At 34.2% G+C, this 22595-nt stretch overlaps 1 protein-coding gene across 1 annotated transcript in view; it reads left to right on the top strand.

Annotated features, from left to right (window-relative positions):
* Nucleotides 1-22595, top strand: part of LOC145263669 (aldo-keto reductase IolS-like) — a 104306-nt gene that overhangs the window by 5725 nt on the left and 75986 nt on the right. Inside the window, exons 2-4 of the mRNA XM_080120544.1 lie at nucleotides 15661-15723; nucleotides 17227-17412; nucleotides 19273-19431. Coding sequence (XP_079976670.1) covers nucleotides 15661-15723; nucleotides 17227-17412; nucleotides 19273-19431 — 408 coding nt within the window. The remainder of the gene's footprint in view (nucleotides 1-15660; nucleotides 15724-17226; nucleotides 17413-19272; nucleotides 19432-22595) is intronic.

Genomic DNA, 22595 nt, shown 5'->3' with positions numbered 1-22595 from the left:
TTAAAAAAAAAAAATTCAATTCATTACATTATATAATCAATTCTTAATGCTTACATTTTTCTATTGTAATCTATATAATTATAAAACTCAAATGACCTTGTAATGAGTGATGTAACCCACTTTCCGGTTTACGACATCCAGTTGCGCATGCGCGCATAAGCATTAACCCATAATAATGTAAACAAATAAACACAAATCGCTACTTTTACAGAATTTGATCTGCACACTGAAATATTAACATTTAGAAATTATTATTTAACATGGGAAGGGTGAGGATGTTTTGCAACTATTCTGTATTACAAGTATACTGTCGCAATTTTCTTACAAATAAATCAACTTTGACTCGTTGACAACGTATTGTTTTACTGTGTATGTTTTCAGCGTCCCAACTGTTTTTTTTTTTTTTTTTTTTTTGTTTAAATCTAAATTGTTGTGCATTTGTGCATTTTTTTACATTGTTCATTTCCGTATTACGTTTAAGTTATTTTAATGCAATTTTCTTACAAATAACCTTTGACAACCATAAGAGCATTTTACAACTTATTGTTTTACTGTGTACGTTTTCAGCATCCCAATTTTTTTTTTTTTTCGCATTTAAATTAAACGATATATCAAAATTTGAATAGTGAAGATTTACCTTGGCAAACCAATGGCTGTAAGGTTTTTTTTTTTTTTTTTTTTTTTTTTTTTTTTTTCAAAAATAAACAATTATAAACAGAACAACTCATAGAAATCTATCTATATTCTTTTTTTCATTTTTAATATACTTTCATAGAAATGTTTCTGTTATGTCACAAAAACTATTTTCTTTACGTCACAAGTGTCATGCTCATACATTAATTCCATAGCTAATATAACATATTGACCCAACGGGTCACGGGTAGTGTATATATATATATATATATATATGTTTATTTATTTTTATTTTTTGGGGGGGTACTGCTTGTTATGGAGTCGGTCCTCGAAATTGCTAAAATAGTTTACGATATAAAAATCATTTTATTATATACTAGCGGGGTTGGGGGGTACCCGGCGATGCCTGGGTGTTCGGAGGTGTGTGTGGTGTTAAATAAAAAAAGAACCGGGAGGGGGGGGTCGAACCCAAAGCCTTGAGGCGAAGTTTGAAAATAAAATCGGCCAGCCAGAATGAGTTAGTGAAAGATGTTTGAATTTATTTAAGAACCAAATTGACAGGTGCGTGGCTGGAAGTCGTCGAGTGTTACGACGACGATGTAGGTTTGTTTGTTATAAGCAAAGTAAAAAAAGAAAACAACGTTAACACTAAGCGGGGGAAAAAAAAACAAAAAAAAATAACGTAAGGCAAACGAACGATGAAAACAGAAAAACGAACACGTGAAAAATGGCTTAAATAAGCCTGTTTCGGTATTAAAATTTAAAAAATCGAAAAAAAACCAAACCATCTCACACCACGATTCGAACCCAAAACATTTAGATAATGAACCAAGGCTTTAACCAACTGAGCTAATGAGACGTTCACGAAATTTGTTCGGTTTTTTAACTATTTAAACTAAATCAGGTTACGACGTCATCTGACGCATGCATAGAATTGGTCATTGTCACGAGAGGACCATTTTTGTTGACCCCCCCCTGTCGAAAATTGTCGATTTCGGAGTGAAAAAGTTAACGTTTTTGGCCAATTTTTCGATATTTTTCGAGCAAAGGATGGATCTTCGATGTGATACTGAGTTTGTGAATTTTTGTCGCGTCTGTCGAAAGTTTTTAGTAGACATCCAAACATACACACATACATACATACATACATTTTCGCTTTTATATATATAGAAGATATATTTTTTTGGGGGGGGATTGAGATAAAGGTTTGAAATGTTTTCTGTTAAAAAAAAATTGAACTCGTTTCTTGTTCCTTTTGGTTTGTCTTATTTGAATTGAATTGTTTCTGTTAAAACTGCACAGATTTATTTACTTATGAAACTCCTTGAGATATGTTGCAGAGAAGCCAACAAACGAAAGTGTTAAAAAAATACAATAAATAAATGTTACGATTACTAATATTATTTTTTAGTTACTCTTAAGTAGTTTTAAATGCTTTTTATTTCATCTAAAATAGTAAATAAAATAATAAAGTGTAACTGACAAAATAATACATTTTAAAGTATCCGCAGATTCATTCGAAATTGAAGAAATAAAGCGCAAGTGCAACTGAAAATAAAATGATTTTTGGGGCACTTCTACACTATTGGGACGAAATTTCAGAAATCGTAAAACTGAATTTTACATACAAACAATGATATCTATGTATTTCTATTATTTTTAAGATGATATATCCAAAACTCACGAAAATCGATAAAGTAGAAAATTATTTGGTAAATTTTTACGTAAGGTTCACCTCGCCACTTTTCTTTAAAGTGGCGACTTTTATTGGTTTTTGACTATGCTGAATACGAAAATCGCATTTTGCAGAGACAAGTAGTTATTAAGATATAAAAAAAAAACTGTATTATGTACTGTAGGTACGGAAAGAAAATGGGCGGACAAAAATAGGGGGACCTAGTTTTGAAATCTGATTTATCATCTTTTTGTAGGTTTCCGACTAGTTTTTGATTGCATTTGTAAGATTAAGGACTAAACTTAATTTCCAAAAGGAAAAAATTTTTGTGCACATGAAAAAAAAGTTATGAAAAGTATTTTCACAGCGATTCAGCTAAATTTTGAAGTTAAATAAATTCATTGTAAAAATCCTTTAAAAGATAAATATTAGATTTCTGGGTCTATTTCAAAGATAATTAGTAAAGCAAATCCTAAGATAAAAAAAAAAAGCACCTTGTTTGTACAAAAAATACATTAACTAGCCCCAAAACGGATTTTTCTGTTCGCAAAACGCAACAAACTAAAATTTTGTATACATGGAATATAGGAAGGCCCAAAATTTCAAGCAGTCGAAAGACTGAACATGACGTCATGTAATTAAAAGGGAGGAAGGGGTGTGATATTTTTCTTTTTTTTACTCAGACGTGCATCTACACATTCCTATTCCGTTTGTATAAATTTTTCTATTTTTTTAATTTAATTATTTTTCTATGTTCTGTTCTTAAACTAATTTTTTAAAAATTATTGTTTAATATTGTATAAAAAATGTTACGCCAAAAGTTTCACATTCTTGCGAGCAAGGAAATTATTAAAATCTTGCATATAAAAATTATGCAAAACCTGTAATTTAAAAAAAAAAGTAGAAATATATATTTTGCATTTATAATTTTTTTTTTTTTTTTGTGACAACATAAAATAATCAATGCTTAATTCAATGGTAATATCGGTAGTTCGAGAAAGTCATTTTCCTTAGAGTTATATCGAATTCATTAATACGGACTATAGGGGCTTTTTCGTAATGTCCCTGTAAAAATTATTTTATTTTTGTTACAAATTACGATGCTTTATTTTTATAAAAAAAGCAAAAATAAATTCTTGCGTTTTTTATTTACTACTGAAAACCATAACTTTACTAAAGGTATTTTTTGTTTAAACAAAATAATACATTTCAACTAAGATTTGAATAAAAATAATTAGTTCATTATATTCCGTGATCATTATTTGATAAATATTGAAAATTTCATTAAAATTGGTTAATTTCCTGATTTTTTTTTTTTTATAAGTAAAGGGAGTGGTCAAAATGTTTATACATTTTGAGCATCGGCATTTATTTCATATATGTTCTTTGGCGGCCATTTTTTTTTTTTTCTTGTGCATGCACGCCATAAACAAATCTACTTTTCTACGACTGACACTGCCACCTAGCGGAAACAAAATGCACTTTTCTGGGACTGTCCCACCCCTTCCACCTAGCGGTAAAAATCCACTTTTCTGAGACTGACATTGCCCGAAAATCATTAAAAAATATATAAGTGAAGGTACATTTTGAATTGAGATAATAAAAATTCATTTAGTTTTGGACTTCTCTGACTGAGGGCAACATGGAACCTATGGTCTGAATTTATTTTCAAAAATGAAAAAAAAAAGTACAATTTTGCAAATTAGGTACAAGGCCATTACCTTTTTTTTTTTTTTACATGGAGTTCACCACTTATCAAGGTCCAATGGCCACTCATGGATAAGGGTTATTGTGTGTACAGTAATCAAAGGGATAGTGTAGCAATAGTATTGGAGAATTGATAAGGTGTCATTACTTAGGGGGGGGGCGGTTCATCAGGAATTTGTTTGTGTTGGACTTGAAGACATCCAGGTTGAAGTCGGGAGGGAAACAGGCAAGTGGAACAGAGTTCCACAGGCGTGCAGTTCTAAGAAAGAAACTTTGTTCATGGTATCTACGTTTTGATTTAGGCAAAGATAGGGAGTGGGGAAAATTATTGACGGTGGTTTCAGCTAGTCGGGTGTTTTTTGAGAAAGATTGGGGAGGGGGGGACCAGAGAATGGAGCTCAGACGAGCACCTGCCATGGAAATAATGATAGAACAATGACAGGCTCGCTACATCTCTTCTGTGGGAAAGAGGTTACAGGGTAGAGAAAAGGGCATCCTCCACTAAGCCACGGAGTCTATTTTCTACTCCGTCAAGGCAGGATAGGCTGTTTTTTGCAGCCCCCACCCAGATGTGGCAGCAGTACTCCATCTTTGGATGTACTTGGTTCTTATATAGATAGAAAATTGCATCATTAGTGAGATATCTTCTGGAGCGGTAGAAGGATCCCACCATTTTCCCAGCGACCTTGGCCACAGACTTGATGTATGTGTTCCATTTAAGATCAGGTGTAAAGGTCAAACCCAGGAGCTTATCAAATCCTGGGGCCTCCCTTAGACGAGAGCCATCCATTTCAATTGATGCCAGATGGGGATCAGAGCGTTTATGATGTAGAGATAGGAGCTTGGTCTTAGATGCATTAAAGGTAACCAGCCACCTCTTTCCCCACTGTACCACACGCTCAAGATCAGAGGAGAGAGAATATCATCATTTACGGCCTTTGATGTGTTGCCATAGATGGTCGTGTCATCAGCATAGATGTCAACGAAAGATTTTAGTATGTGTTTTGGGAGATCATTGATGTAGATCAGGAAGAAAGTTGGGCCCAGCATTAATACTGTGGGCCTCTGATTTCTGCCCATCAAGAACTACTCTTATGAGCCTATCTGAGAGAAATGACTTAATTATAGAGAAAACATTTCCAGTTATACCGTAGCTGGAAATCTTGTGTAGTAGGCCTTTATGCCAAACCTTATCGAAGGCCTTTGATATGCCGAGAGCAATTGCCCTAGAAATGAAGCCTTTGTCGAGAGATTCGCTAATCTTATGAGATATAACCATTAGCACATCTGCTGTAGATCTAGCAGAACGGAAACCATATTGCGTGTCGCTAAGAAGGTTATTTCTGCTGAGGTGGTTGACTACTTCTCTATTTATTGTGGATTCCAGCAACTTACTCATAACACACAGGAGACTTATTGGTCTGTACTGAGAGGGAGATGACTTATCACCTGAATTCTTAAATACAGGGCATATTGATGAGGTTTTCCAGGGTGTTGGAAAGCACTTCTCGTTAAGGCAACGCTTAAACAGTTTGGAAAGTATGGGGGCAAGTTCTGGTTGTAATTTTTTTAACACTATAATTGGAATACCGTCGGGACCAGTTGCTTTACTGTAGTCAAGGTTCTTGATTAGCTTGGCGACCTTTAGCACAGATATTTGTATGTTGCATAGTTGTCTGTTATAGGAGGGAATATGGGAAGTTAATGGCCTTCGTCACACAGGGTAGAATTTGCCGCAAAGTTTTTGGCAAATAGTTTGGCCTTGTCAGATGCTGTCGAGATGACCTCTGGTCAATTGATAATGGTTGGGATAGAGCGCACGTTTCTGTTCAAGATCTTAATTGCTATTTGCCAGAACTGGTGGGAACCAAGCCGCTGATCAGCTACTTTGGACTTAACGGATTGCGCATATAGTTCTCTTGCATTTTTTATTACTTTTTTACACTGGTTGATGGTGGTTCTGAAAGCAGCTTTAGTTTCAGTGCATCTATTACGTTGGTAGCTATGGAAAAAGTGATTTCTGTGTGCGATGGCAGCAGCACATTCTGGGGAGAACCATGGCTGGCTGTTAGGTTTTTGTTGGAATTTTTTGGATGGTATGAATTGGCCTATGCCTATAAGTAACCATTCGGTCAGATCTGATACTATAGAGGACACATCCTTTTTAAACATGGAATGGAGAGGGAGATCAGATATGAATGTACGGAAGCTATCCCAGTCCGCCATAGCTCAGGGGAAGTGGATAGAAAAAGGTCTAGGAGGCTTGCAAACTGACCGGTACTATCGGGCACACGGGTGGGCTCGCGGACAATCTGAGTGAGGTCATAGGCAATGGCAAAATCATGACAGAACCTCCCCTCCTCATCAGTTTTATTTGAGTGGCTCACCCATTCCACGTTATGGACATTGAAGTCACCGCAAATGTGAATGTTAGCCGAGGGATGAGCAGACAGGATGTGGTCAATTTTTTCTGATATACTCTTAAAGACAGTAACTCCACTGTTGTGGGGGCGATAGAGGGCAAATATAAATGCGGTGGTGTAAGCAAGTGCAACCCGGAAGCACATATAAGGTAGATTAGGGTCTTCTCTGGAGATATCCCTGCCACATGGGAAGCCATCTTTAATGTAGGCACATATTCCATGCCCGTGGCGATCTTGGGGGTCAGATTTAGATGTTAGGTTAGAGTATCCTTTAATTATGAACTCATCTAGGGAGGTGGTTGGCCCTATTCCAGTTTTGCTTAGAAAGAATATGTCTGGAAGGTTAGAACGTAGACCCTGATGTTCGAGAAGGAGATATAGTAGTAGGGGTCTACGTAGGAGGATGGGGTTCTAGGTTTATTCGTGTTTTCTTTTTTCCTCCATTAAATCTTACCAGAAGTTGTGACAAGGCCTTCAAAATTATGGGCTGTGTGTTTGCGGGAGGACGGGATAATTGGACATTCTTTTACTCTTAACTACACACAATTTGTTCAGTGTTCTTTTCACTCTTTCAACATTTGTCCATTACTTTACAAAAATAAATATCCCTAATCGTTTAGAATAAAATCTTATGTGAAAAAGATTCCAAGAGGAATGACACAGGCCTCACTCTTCTGCATACTCTCTTCTGCAGGTCGGCTTTCAACAGACATCTCATCAGTTGGGAGGTTACTAACATCAGAGCATTGTCAAGCAGATTTGAATTCTACCGCCATTACACACCTTTCGATTCTGAAGGTATTTGTATGGCGACGGTGGCAGCAGCCAATTCTGCAGGGCCTTCGTTGTCAGTCATGACAACTCTCGTTCGGGTCAACAGTTGTTCCGCACTCATTGTTTCCGTCCTGGATGAAGCACGTAACATATCTGACATGTTGCGGTAATCCAGAAATGAATGTGCATGTTAACCAACATTTAGGTAATGATCCTCCTACCAACTGGGCGAAGTGTTGCATCTCGGCAAAAAACTGGTCATATGCATCAATAGCAAACATGGTTATAAGGGCCTGCTTGATCTGTGTCTGCTATCTGCTCCGTACTAAGTTGCCTGTATATGGCCAGAGCTCCACCTTGCAATTTCAATGGCAGAATGCACTCAACATTTTTCATAGTGCAAAGCTCACACATAAGTTCCACACTTTCGATCATATCAGCTGCAGAACTACTAAACTACAGAATCCACTTGGCATCAAAAATCTTGCCCTTCATTGCCGAAAGATAATATAAATCTGAAATATTTTGTGTTTGAAAATTGATTTCAGTTAAAGTTGTCTTCTCTTCCGTCTATGATCTTTTGAGTCGGCTTCAATAATCTCGATAATACACATGTCTGTTCACGTAACATGCCAGTCGTTCCTTTTACCGCTTCTTTTATGCATCTTGCCTTTGTATTAAGTTTTTGTCAATCTGACAAAAGAGTTTGATACCATCAATCAAAATGCACTCTGGAAGATTCTTAGGAAACTAAGCTGTCCTACTAGTTTTGTGGAGTTGTTTCAGCAGTTCAGCACCATAATATTATGGTGAATTTTAATGGGTCTGTCTGACAATATCGATTGAAAATGGTGTGAAACAAGGTGATATCCTTGCTCCTAACATTATTTTCCATATTTTGCTGTGATGATGGTGCATACTTTTAACAATTGCGATATTGGGATAAAGTTTCCGTTTTGTACATCTATGAAACTTTTTTACCGTAGACGTCTCAACGCAAAATTAAAAACTTTTTAGAACCTTGTTTTTGAACTTTCTATGCAGATGATGTAGACCTTGTTTCACATTCAGAGGAGGATGTGTAATTGATTATGGACAAGTTATCCGGCATATAAAACTTGTGGGTTTATCAACATGTATTTCCCTCCTTTTTGAAGCCATGTTGGATCAAACATCTTGGTATTAGCATTACAAGTTGATTTTTCTTTTTAGATAATTGTTATTTTATCAACTCGCATGAAAAAAGCTATATAAAATATGCTTAAAACTTTTTGAATTCTGCAAATACCATCAGTAGTTCAAAAGTTATGAGAATTTTAAGTACCAAAATTTAGGCTTTTCCGTGGACATTTTTCTTTAGAAAAAGTGAGCTAAATTACGGACCTCAACATTTCAAGAAATTCGGTAATTTATTTATTTTTCAAGCTAGTCTCATGAAACTTGGCACTCTTATGTAAAATTGTGTGCTCTTTCTGATTATGCAGTCAAATCTGATGTATCTCTTTACCATAATCCATGAATTATAAATTCAGATGTACAAATTTAAATTTTTTTTTAAACTGACACATGGTATCATACAGTGGGTGTCTATTCATGAACAAAACTAAGTATTATAGTAGTATTTAAATATAGCTTTACTGAGAATAGGTATTTTCCTGCCTCCTCACCAAAGGAGAGCTTAATCTTGGGTGTAGCCATTGAATGCTTCAAGTGCATTCATGGCCGGTATTTACTATTCCCTCAAAGAAAAAAAAAAAATGAGAAGATATGAATTAATATCAGAAATAAACCAAAGAAAATTTTTCAAATAGATTTTGGATTTCTGTAAAAGATGGAAATTCCCACAGTTGACCAGAACTTATGCATTTTGGGACCAGTCCAATTTTCAATTTTGTAAATCCTTTCTATCTGGCCCAAAATATATCCCTATTTTCTGAGATGCAACCATAAATCGTACTCTATATTAATCCTTGATGTAACTTTCACAATACCAGGATACCAGGAATCCTGATAAACAACTATATATTCATCAGTTGATGGTAATTTTTGTCATTTCTATTGTTGTTTTACTGAAAATTCAATTATGTAAACAAAGAAATAAAACGGTAATTTTTTACCTTGTTTCCACCTTAACATTTAAAATGATTACTTCTATAGGTTTTAAGGTATGCTGAAAACGAATATTGCATTTAAATTTTCTGCAAATAAGTAATTTTCCGGATATTAAGCAATTTCATTTCTTATGTAATCGCTAGTGGCCATCTTGGTACGCGCAAATGTGCAAACACAACCCCGAGAAACTATGCACAAACGCGCATACCAAGATGGCTACCAGCAATAACGTAAGAAATGACATTGTTTAATATATGCGGAAAATTTAAATGCGATATTCGTTTTCAGAATACCCTAAAACCTTAATAGGTAGCCATTTTAAAGAAAAATGTTAAGCTGGAAACAAGGTAAAAATTTACAAAATGCATCACAATGAAATGCCTTATTAAACCGCCTAATTATTATTATTATTATTTAGATATCCTCAGTTAAAAAAAAAACGGGTTTATTTTACAGATCCGAAAAATGGTCTTGACAATGAGTTAAAAAAAATTCAAGTTTCACGATAACTTTTTTATTTAATTGTTAGGTGAAAGTACAGAATAGTTAACAAAATACCCTTCCTTCTCCATGTTAAGAATGGGTTTTTAAATAATGTCATGATTTCAGCATGGAAGCATTATATTTGTCTGTTTTTTTTGTTTTTTTTACTACTAAAAAACAATTCTACCGTAAGTACAATGATGACAGAAACGCATGTACGAAGTACGTTTTTTTTTTATTTTATTTTTTTATATTTTTATTTTTTTTATTTTATGTGTACATAGTACGTTTTTTTTTAGTACATGTGTACATAGTACATGTTTTTATTTTTTTAGTACATGTGTACATAGTACATGTTTTTATTTTTTTTAGTACATGTGTACATAGTACATTGTTTTTTTTTTAGTACATGTGTACATAGTACATTTTTTTTTAGTACATAGTACATTTTTTTTAGTACATGTGTACATAGTACATTTTTTTTTAGTACATGTGTACATAGTACATTTTTTTTTTAGTACATGTGTACATAGTACATTTTTTTTTAGTACATGTGTACATAGTACATTTTTTTTTAGTACATGTGTACATAGTACATGTTTTTTTAGTACATGTGTACATAGTACATTTTTTTTTAGTACATGTGTACATAGTACATTTTTTTTAGTACATGTGTACATAGTACATTTTTTTTTAGTACATGTGTACATAGTACATTTTTTTTTTAGTACATGTGTACATAGTACATTTTTTTTTAGTACATGTGTACATAGTACATTTTCTTTTAGTACATGTGTACATAGTACATTTTTTTTAGTACATGTGTACATAGTACATTTTTTTTTAGTACATAGTACATTTTTTTTAGTACATGTGTACATAGTACATTTTTTTTTTAGTACATGTGTACATAGTACATTTTTTTTTAGTACATGTGTACATAGTACATTTTTTTTAGTACATGTGTACATAGTACATTTTCTTTTTAGTACATGTGTACATAGTACATTTTTTTTAGTACATGTGTACATAGTACATTTTTTTTTTTTAGTACATGTGTACATAGTACATTTTCTTTTAGTACATGTGTACATAGTACATGTTTTTATTTTTTTTAGTACATGTGTACATAGTACATTTTTGTTTTTTTTAGTACATGTGTACATAGTACATTTTTTTTTTTTTTAGTACATGTGTACATAGTACATTTTTTTTTTTTTTAGCACATGTGTACGTAGTACGTCTTTTTTTGTTTTTTTTAAACGCTTTTCGTACACGTGTACGAAAAGCGTTAAAAAACAATAGTATTGTTTGGAAATCAAATTTGAAAAACTTAAATAAATTTTTTTAAATTGACAAACTCTGAATAAAAAATGACTAGTCTAGTAAGACGAAAGCGGAAAACAGTTTTCTATTTTTAAGATAGCTTCCGTACATTTATATCTGATCTACCTCTGCATTCCATGTTTAAAAAGGATGTGTCCATAGATCGATTCATACCATCAAAAAAATTCCAACAAAAACCTAACAGCCAGCCGTGGTTCTCCCCAGAATGTGCTGCTGCCATTGCGCACAAATCACTTTTTCCTCAGGGGTCCATCCTGGGCCCAACTCTCTTCCTGATCTCCATCAATGATCTCCCAAAACACATACTTAAATCATTCGTTGACATCTATGCTGATGATACGACCATCTATGGCAACTCATCAAAGGCTGTGAATGACAAAGTTCTCTGATTCTCTCTCCTCTGATCTTGAGCGCGTCGTACAGTGGGGGAAGAGGTGGCTGGTTATTTTTAATGTATCTAAAACCAAACTCCTATCTTTACATCAGCGCTTTGATAAGCTTCCTGATCTGAAATGGAACACATCAAGTCTGTTGCCAAGGTTGCTGGAAAAATGGTGGGATCCTTCTACGGCTACCGAAGATATCTTCCCTGCAACCTCTTTCCCACAGAAGAGATGTTGCGAACCTGTCTTCGTTTTATCGTTATTTCCATGGCAAGTGCTCATCTGAGCTCCAATCTCTGGTCCCCCCCCTCGCCAATGTTTCACGAAAAACACTCATCTAGCTGAAACCACTGTCAATAATTTTCCCCATTCTTTAACTGTGCCGAAATCAAAACGTAGATTCCATGAACAAAGCTTCTTTCTTAGAAGTGCATGCCTGTTTCCGTTTGTTTGTTTCCCACCTGACTACAACTTGGATGTCTTCAAGTCTAACATAAACAAATTCCTGATGAACCGCTCCCTTAAGACACATTATCAAATCTCCATTACTAACGATTACTACAATATTATCCCATTGCACACAATAACCCTTATCCCCGAGTGGCTTCCGGGCCTTGATAAGTGGTGACTTCCATGTTAAAAAAAAAATACTTTAGTCAGCTTAGCACATTAGCGCTTAGCAAGCTGTTTTTCTGTAAGCGGATTTGAATTTCTATAAAAGATAACATTTTAAAGAAATTTCTGCACAATTAATAATTATCAAATATTTACATATTATACATGAAAATAATTCTGAAATTATCTATATGAAAATGGATGAGATATGCCGATTTAACTTATCAATTTTGAAATATTCTTTGTCAACTTTGCTCGGTCGTAACTTTGCTTCCTGTGGTCTTTAAAAAAAATCAAACCCCAGTAGAGATGGACTTCTATGTTTATATAGCCTGTAAAATTTCAGCCATATCCAATCAAATTTAATCCCGCACATGTGTATCCAAACGTAACGTATAAAATGTAAACATTGAAAAAAGTTTCCCTTTTTTGCTGTCATTTTTTACCGTTTTTTCATTTTTTACCGTTTTTTCATTTTTTCATTTTTAACTTGGAGCATAAAAACATTGAACACATAAAAGAAAAATAACATCATTGCAATGCTTATTTTATTCTCTGTCCCTCAATGTAATTCTTTTAAAAATTGACCCAAAAATAAAAAAGATATGACTTGTTGAAGCACATTAGGTATGTAATATTGTTGATGTCCACGAAAATACAGCATATGCTTGTAATGCTATTATGCTGAGTAACATTTGATGCTGAGATAAATTACAGAATAGCCGAAGCCAGTTCTGCTTTTGGCAAACTGGAGAAACGTGCATGATCAGATCGGAGGATCACATCAAAAACAAAGCTTAGTATTTACAAAGCATGCGTTATCACCAGAGCTTTAACAGCATATTCTTTTCACTCTTGAGTATTTATCCAATACAGTTAATCAACTGAGAACCACATCACTCTATATAAAAAATATCAATGGATACACACTCAAGAGTCAAAACAATGAAAAGGATATGGTGTCTGCCTAGCTGCTATGTGGGTCAGAGACTTGGACAACATATTATTGAAGGCTTCTCAAGTTGTTAGAATACTCCATCCAAGCTATATTCGGAGAATATTTAATATTAACTAGAAAACTCTAATGCCTGACACTGTAGTTCTTGAATGATCAAATAGCACTAGTATAGAAATGAAAATCATTCAAAGTCAGATGCGCTGGATTGGACACTTGGTTAGAATGGAGGACAAAAACTTTCTAAACTGTTTATGGCGAGATAGGTAACACCACATAAACAAAAAAAAAGGTTTAAGAATTCTATGAAAAACAACTTGAAAATGGATGCATATAACTGGGAAGCCCAATCGAAAGATCGATCACTGAAGAAAAACTATCTCAGAAAGATGTAAGGATTTTGAAAAAATGCCGGTAGATCTTCCTTTCTTTCGAAAAAATGTCAAATTACAACAGGAACTGACATGTATTGTATGTGACTGATACCGTTTGTCAAAAGCTGGTTTTGTAAATCATTTGAAATTCCAAATTCCAAGGCAGGAATGACAGTTGCATAACGAGCTATAACAGCATGACCTTAGTGCTAAGTTGTCATATTTGTGGTCTAATCTGCAAATCAAGTGGTCTGACATGACATTCGAAGATTCAGAATATTAACATTTGGAAGCAATTAAAAAAAATTTTTTTTGTCACATGTGAACATTCATGTAACACTGAAACTGGGTTAAAAAGCCACTTACGTGCACACAAAAGTTGACTGAAGAGATGGCAAACTTCTGTCCAGAAAAAGCAATCGTCATGTATATGGCAAAACAAAAATATTGAGCAACTCAAAGTCGGATAAAAACTTATTAGGGTTGGGATGATTAGTCGGAATCAGGAATCTGAAAAATCAAAGCTTTTTGGGGTATTTGAATCGAAAATTTTAGCCTATTTTCCGATGCCAAAACCGATTCCTTAAATTATCTATTTTATTTGATTTTGTTTTCATAAAAACATCTTTAACTTCTTGTAGTAATAATAAAATAATAAATATTTATTGATTTTAACTTTCAGTAAGACTAAAATCTCTAGATTACCCCGTCACAAGTGTTTTTTTTTTTACGTCTGAGAAAATACATGCACATTTTAGATGTGTTTTTGATAACAATTTTATAGTAAAATATTAGAGATTTATAAAGAACCGGAATCAGTAATTGTATCAGAATCAGGAAAAATATTTGAATCGTCCCATCACTAGTATTTATATATTTTGTTTACTAAACAAGACTTCCTGTTTTAGTTAAAAAAAAGAAAAAAAAGTTTTCAAAACTTTGCATAAAAGAAAATATGTAATGTTTTATACACATTTTATTTTTTTTCACTGTTTTGAATTTGTTTTTAATTTTGAATTTGTTTTTAGTTTAATAAATATTATTTTATGAAATATTTTCTGATTTCGTTATTTTTAGAAAAAAAAAAATCTTTTCCTTTTTGTATTTTCCTTGGGTGTTTATTTAGAATTGCACTTATTTTGTTAAACAAAAATAAAGACCTTTCTGGTGCACCTATTTGTCACAGAATAAAGCTGTTAGTAGAAAATCACAAATTGATAAAGTTCAAGATTTTTAACAATTAAGTATTTTTAGCAACCATTGATGAGCCATTGCTGCTGGAGAGGTAAATGGAGGTTTTATAATTAAATTGACTTTTCTAAAAAAATGTTTTTTGTTTTTTAATATTCCAGTTTTCACGTTATATCAATAAATTGTTTTATATCCTTCATTTATATTCTCTTTCTGACATTCTATTAAAAAATAGCCGAATTGAGTTGTCTGTCCTTGAAATATGGTGACTGGTTTCTCTCACATCAAGCACGGCCTAACCCTACTAGTTAAATGTTTGTGAAAATCTTTTTGGTATTTTGAAATATTTTTACTTACAAAAATTTTCTTTATATTCTCATTTTTTTCTTTTTTTTATATAAAAGTATTTATATGAAAGTCATTCAAAAAGTAAAACCTATTTTTCTTTTTTTTTTTTTTTTTACTTAAAAAGTTGAAGACCTACAGAGTGGTACTATTAAAATGTACAAAATTTTGTGCTCTATAATTTGTCTACATAGTCACCATCATTCTCAATGCACATTTGCCAAGAATTTAATTACACATCTCTGCTTTTGACACCCGTCCATAACAAGGGTTGCTTTCTTAGTCTCAGACCGTCAATATCTGCAACAGTAATGAAACTTTCAGGTCATAAATGCATAAGTTCAGTCATTTTACTAATGCAATTTGCAATCCCTTCTGATCCATTCGAGCAGAATAAAAAAAAAAATAGTTATTTTTGAAACACCCCTTGTACTAATAACAATCTAATTTTTAGATCACAATTGTCCCCTCTCTGCACCATAAATTCAAAGTTCATTTTTAGAAGGCTGAAAGTATTCTCCAAAACTACTTAGCCTTTCTTTGTAGTCAGCCTCTTCAAAAAATGCATTATGTATTCCCCTTCCTCCCTACTAATTGTGAAGTGTTAATTTTCTATGTAATTCAAACTGGTTTTTATTTTCAGCTTTCTAAGAAAATTGTTGACAAAGCCTTGGATGTCGGAATCAATTTTTTTGACACGGCAGAGGTAAAGTATTGACAGCTTTTTATCATAACTTTTCACAGTTTATGAACTTTTACTGAAAACGAACCACTATCGAGGTAGATGTTTCGATATAAGTACAATGATACCAGACCGTAGAAAACAACAGCAGAAAATAGACAAAAAAAATGAAATTTTCCATTGGAAGTTGTTAGCCAGGAAGTTGCATCATAGCAGGAAATCAGTGAAATATGATTAGTCCTGCCTCCAGGGTGTTTTGTGTTAAAGCGAATGGACGTCTGGTTTTGAGGCTGGGAAGATACACATCATATAGACATATTTGCTGTGAATTATAAAAAATAAACGATATGCCATGGCAAATAATGAAATTTGTTTTTAATTGCTTCGATGGCTATAATTTGTGTAGAATATCCAACAGAGAAAAAAGGATGAAAAAGTTTTTAAAAAAAGCAACAAATAGTCAGCAAATAACTGTTACCAAAGGCATGAAAAGTTATTTTTACTCCATATAGATTAAAATCTGTTGGGTTTACAAATGCTTGAAAATAGTTGTAGAAATTGAAATAAAATATTGACAGAATTCTCAAGGTGATCTCCATGAACTATATCAAAGTTATCACTCCTAGTCTACAAGAGAATGCACTTTCCTCTTTCTGAAAAAAAAAAATCTGGGCCCCATGTGTGAAATATGGAACAAGATTATATGGTGGTGGCGGTGGAGGAGGGAGTAAGTGGTACAACACTGATTGGGATAAAAAAAAGAGTACTTACGGGTACATGTATTACGGGTACATGTATTACGGGTACATGTATTACGGGTACATGTATTACGGGTACATGTATTACGGGTACATATATTACGGGTACATGTATTATATGCAACATAGCACAACTCAAAATCTTGACTCTCTCCCCACAAAAAAGTGAGGAGGTAAATATATTACAACTGTAATACCAGTTTGCAGTTTTTTAGTTTATTTATTTATTTTTTTTCTGAATTAAATGCTGTAGCAATCACACGTTGCCTGTGATCACTATCTCAGCATGGCTTGCAGAAACTCTGGTCGCAGTCATCTTTAGACTCTTCCTTCGGATCACAACCATATTGGCTCCGTCTACATTACTCATTGCATATTTTTATTCGTCGACTCTGGCAATACCTGTTCTTTATCAATTTTGTTGGGACGATTAATGTAAGTGAATGAACTTTCTATAATTGCACATGATGACTTCCCTTTTTAATCCGTTTCGCAAAGTAAAGAGGAATAAATCAATATATAAAATATATTTGTTAATTATCAATATGTTATACAGATTGTTATTTGGGTCTGACTTTGAAAATTCAATGAGGTACGTTTTTATAAGTTAGATTCATGGTTGTATGAATAATTGTGTTGGTTCAAATTACTAAGTGAAATTACTTGTAACTTTATTCCAAGTTTTGCTATCCATCTTTTTTTATATTTCTGGTTGAGCAAAAAAATCACTTCTATGTGATTCCCCATTTTATAACTTTTTGTCTTCCAGGCTTATCCACGATCTGAAGGTGTCTTAGGAAAATGCCTCCAGGGTCGACGGGAAAATGCAGTTCTGGCTACCAAGTTTGGATTTCGTGGTGGCCAACTTTGTGACCCTTATACGGTAGAAGAGATTGATGCCGCCATCACTGGGTCGCTGCAAAATCTTCAGACGAATTATATCGATATTTATCAGGTGAGACGTCTTCGCCTGAATCCATTGCATTGCTTGTGAGAATTCCGTATCAAGAAAATAATTCTATTTACACTTCTTTCAGAGAAAATTTTCTAAAATGGTCAAAATAAAGAGAAAATGGGAGAAGCAAAGTTTGTTAGGATTGATTTTTTTTTTTTTTTTTTTTTTTTTTAATCCAAAATTTGTGGTAAATGAAAGCAAAGTATAATAACAAGAAACTAAAAGAAATATAAAACCATATCAGTTGATACTTTTGCAAATCCATCCAGATTTCAATGCTACATATGCAGTCGATGATTTAGTTGAAAGTCATCGTAATCATTTGATACTACATCAAAAGATTTTCACATAAATTAAAGAAAATATGATCATATACATAAAAATTTCACATTCTATCAAACTGTTGGTCCGATGTTGGCTTCTCAACATCCGACACAAACACAGGAATATTTTAAAATAGTTTGCCTGTCAAACTATTCATTCTCAAAACTTACAGCATTACAGAACTTATGAACACAAGAATTAAAAAAAAAAATCCTTGTTTGGAGATAACAATCTTCTAATCCATCATTCAGAAAACGACACATGCAAAAAAGAAAACGACACATGCAAAAAAAAAAAAACGACACATGCAAAAAAGAAAACGACACATGCAAAAAAGAAAACGACACATGCAAAAAAGAAAACGACACATGCAAAAAAGAAAACGACACATGCAAAAAAGAAAACGACACATGCAAAAAAGAAAACGACACATGCAAAAAAAAAACGACACATGCAAAAAAAAAACGACACATGCAAAAAAAAAAACGACACATGCAAAAAAAAAACGACACATGCAAAAAAAAAACGACACATGCAAAAAAAAACGACACATGCAAAAAAAAACGACACATGCAAAAAAGAAACGACACATGCAAAAAAGAAACGACACATGCAAAAAAAAAACGACACATGCAAAAAAAAACGACACATGCAAAAAAAAACGACACATGCAAAAAAGAAACGACACATGCAAAAAAAAACGACACATGCAAAAAAAAACGACACATGCAAAAAAGAAACGACACATGCAAAAAAAAAACGACACATGCAAAAATGCTCAAATAAAATAGAAAAATAAAGCAGCTGAAAATGACTTCTAGATTTTTGAGAATGCATTTCTGTTGAACATGTACATTGATCGCCTTGATCTGGAATTATAAATAGATCCATAATAGCCATAATCAAAAAAACTTCCTGATAATCCTCTAAATTATCAAATATCATCAGCAACAAGAAATAGCATGGTAGATGAAGAAACAAAAAACATTGGCCACGCTCTTTTTTTTATAATGCAAGGATTTTGCATGAAATAAGTTTAAGAATCAAGATTCAAATTTGTTAGCAAAACGAATTTGTTTTAGGTTGTTGTATCATCCTCAACAACATCCTATTTATAAATTTTGTTTTCGTGGCAAATAAAAACAACGTTCACCAAAAATATTGAAGTGAAATTAAAATGATGCAATTCAGATGGCCAAGGATTGCAATAGAGCTCTCCAAATCTAACACCATGATGTTAGCTGTGACAACTGCAACAGAACCTGCTGAACCAGGATAGACTTACAAATGCTGCAATTTGTCAACTGATTAATCTGAAGCGCAGAACTCCATTACTTTGAGACGGATGCCAACAACTCTGTTACATATGTGCCATACTACAGTTGTTGGATCTGCCCTTTTTTTGGAAAGACGAAGGAACACTTGGTTTTGGGCTGGAGATAAATGTAAAGAAGACCAGACGTGTATGAGTTGCAACTAATGTCCAAATGATGCACGAGTTTTTTTAATTTCATTTTTTTTTTTTTTTTTTTCCAGATCCACTGGCCAACCATGATAAGCGATTACACTGCGACTGTTGAAGAGTTGAAACGCCAAGTAGCGAAGGGGCGTATTCGGTATTACAGTGTTTCAAACTTTGGTCCCAAAAATCTGACTCAGTTTTTTGAGGTGGGAGGAAAACCCCTCTCGAATCAAGTAAGATCGTTTTCTTTTAAATGAATATTGTTTTAACGCTAAATCAGGTCCAGCATCAAATTATAATAGGCTTTGTTGAATACATTTACGATGATGAGACATTGACATGTAAAAATAATTTTAAAGATGGATTTTTCCACATAGGTTAGATTAAGCATAAAAAGCGAAAATTTCATTAGAATTTAAAGTTTTATTTGTTGGTAAAATGGAATATATTGATTTATGCAAAGGAGACAAGAAAGCTCTTTGTGAAAATTAAGTTCTTAGTTTTGAAGAATTTGTTTTGTTTTTAAAAGGACCTATTATAAATGCATCATCTGAATTCTATCAGCCTTTGAAGGTTTAGACTTTGATTCTGATATAACATTCAAATTTTCAAATCACTTTTTGTCTAAAAATAAATTTTTTCATTGAAAAATTCAAAACCATTTATATTTACTTGATAAAACATTTTTAAATATATCTATAACTAATGATTTCAGGGATATCAAATGATATTCCGGGATTGAAAGCAAAAAAGAAATACAATGGTATGTATTAATAAAAAAATAAAAACACCCAAAACAAAACTATTATTCAAAACTGAGGTGTGCATCGTTTGAATCTTTCACAATCAAAGTGTTTGCTCAAATTTCTAAATCGCATTGATTTTCAACATGGACTACAGCACACACACAAGTATTTTTGATATGTTTTAAATCTGAATCTTATATTGTACAAAAGATGACAACATGTATCGTGTAAGTTGTTTCTTTTGTTCATAGCAACAATGGCAACGCACTATATAGTTGTGTGTGAAGAGTTATTTGCCTCTTTTTTTTTTTTTACAAAGGAGTCACCACTTATCAAAATTCTGAGGCCACTCGAGGATAAGGATCAATGAGTGTACAGTAGTCAATGGGACAATATCGTAGTAATCATTCGAGGAAATTTGATTACTTAAAGGGACGGCTCAAGAACTTGTTTACGTTGGGTTTTTTTTTTTTTTTTTAGTGATCACCACTTATCAAGGCCCGGAAGCCACTCAGGGATAAGGGTTATTGCAAGTACATTACATTAGTGTGGAGATTTGATGAAGTGTTTACTTAAGGGGGCGGTTCATTAGGAATTTGTTAACATTGGACTTGAACACCTCCAAGTTGTAGTCCGGTGGGAAGCAGGCAGACAGAACAGTTCCACAGGCGTGCAGTTCTAAGAAAGAAGCTTTGTTCATGGAATCCACGTTTTGATCTAGGCACAGATAAAGAGTGGGGGAAATTTTTCACAGTGGATTTGGCTAGACGGGTGTTTTTTGTGAAAGATTGGCAAGGGGGGACCAGAGATTGGAGTTCAGACGAGCACCTGCCATGGAAATAACGATAAAACAAGGATAGGCTCGCAACGTCTCTTCTGTGGGAGAGAGGTTGCAGGGTAGAGAAAAGGGCATCCCCCACTAAGCCACGAAGTCTATTTTGTACTCTGTCAAGGCAGGATAGGCTGTTTTTTGCAGCTCCTGCCCAGATATGGCAACAGTATTCCATCCTTGGACGTACTTGGCTTTTATATAGATAGAGAATTGCATCAGTAGTGAGATATCTTCTGGAGTGGTAGAAGGATCCCACCATCTTTTCAGCGACCTTGGCAACAGACTTGATGTACGTGTTCCATTTCAGATCAGGAGTAAAGGTCAAACTCTTGCTTGTCAAAACACGGGGCCTCACCCAAACGAGAGCCATTCATCACAATTGATGCCAGCTGGGGATCAGAGCGTTGATGATGTAAGGATAGGAGTTTGGTTTTGGATGCATTAAAGGTAACCAGCCACATCTTCCCCCACTGAACCACACGCTCGAGATCAGAGGAGAGAGAATCGGAGAGAACTTTGTCATTTACAGCCTTTGATGTGTTGCCGTAGATGGTCGTGTCATCAGCATAGATGTCAACGAAAGATTTAAGTATGTGTTTAGGGAGATCATTGATGTAGATCAGGAAGAGAGTTGGGCCTAGGATTGACCCCTGAGGGACTCCAGCATTTATATTGCAGGCCTCCGATTTTTGTCCATCTACCACTACTCTTATGAGCCTTGTCGAAGGCCTTTGATATGTCAAGAGCAATTGCCCTAGAAAGGAAGCCTTTGTCAAGAGATTCACTAATCCTGTGGGATATAACCGTCAGCACATCTGCGGTAGATCTTGCAGAGCGGAAACCATATTGTGTGTCACTAAGAAGTTTATTCCTGCTAAGGTGGTTGACTATTTCTCTATTTAATATGGATTCCAGCAACTTACTCATAACACACAGGAGACTTATTGGTCTGTACTGAGAGGGAGATGACTTAGCACCTGAATTCTTAAATACAGGGCAAACTGATGAGGTCTTCCAGGGAGTCGGAAAGCACTTCTTAAGGCAGCGCTTAAACAGTTTCGTAAGTAGTGGAGCAAGTTCTGGTTGAAGCTTTTTTAACACTATAATTGGGATGCCATCAGGGCCAGTTGCTTTACTGGAATCTAGGTTCTTGATTAGCTTGGCGAACTCATGCACGGATATTTGTATGTTACCTAGCTTGTTCTGTGTTATAGGAGGAAATATGGGGAGTTGATGGCCTTCGTCGCATAGGATAGAATTAGCTGCAAAGTTCTTTGCAAATAGTTTGGCCTTATCTGACGCTGATGAGATGACCTCTGGTCCATTGATAATGGTTGGGATAGAACGCACACTTCTGTTCAGGATCCTATTTGTTATTTTCCAAAACTGGTGGGAAACAAGCCGCTGATCAGCTACTTTGAATTTAACAGACTGAGCATATAGCTCTCTTGCATTTTTTTATTACTCTTTTACAGTGGTTGCTGGCAGTCCTGAAAGCAGCTTTAGTCTCAGTGCCTCTATTACCTTGGTAGCTATGGAAAAAGTGATTTCTGTGCGTGATAGCAGCAGCACATTCTGGGGAGAACCATGGCTGGCTGTTAGGTTTTTGTTGGAATTTTTTAGATGGTATGAATTGGTCAATGCCTACAATTAACCATTCGGTCAGATCTGATACTATAGAGGACACTTCCTTTTTAAACATGGAGTGCAGATGTAAATCAGATATGAATGTACGGAAGCTATCCCAGTCAGCCATAGAGTATCGGTATACAGTACGGTGGAGGGGTACGTCTGGGGGTTTCTTACATTTCGTTTTTAT

Source organism: Euprymna scolopes, chromosome 39 (genome assembly GCF_053919585.1).
Source record: "Euprymna scolopes isolate OS-2025 chromosome 39, ASM5391958v1, whole genome shotgun sequence".
Classification (NCBI taxonomy): domain Eukaryota; kingdom Metazoa; phylum Mollusca; class Cephalopoda; order Sepiida; family Sepiolidae; genus Euprymna; species Euprymna scolopes.
The sequence above is the reverse complement of the archived record's forward strand: the minus strand, read 5'-3'. Positions and strand labels throughout refer to the sequence as shown.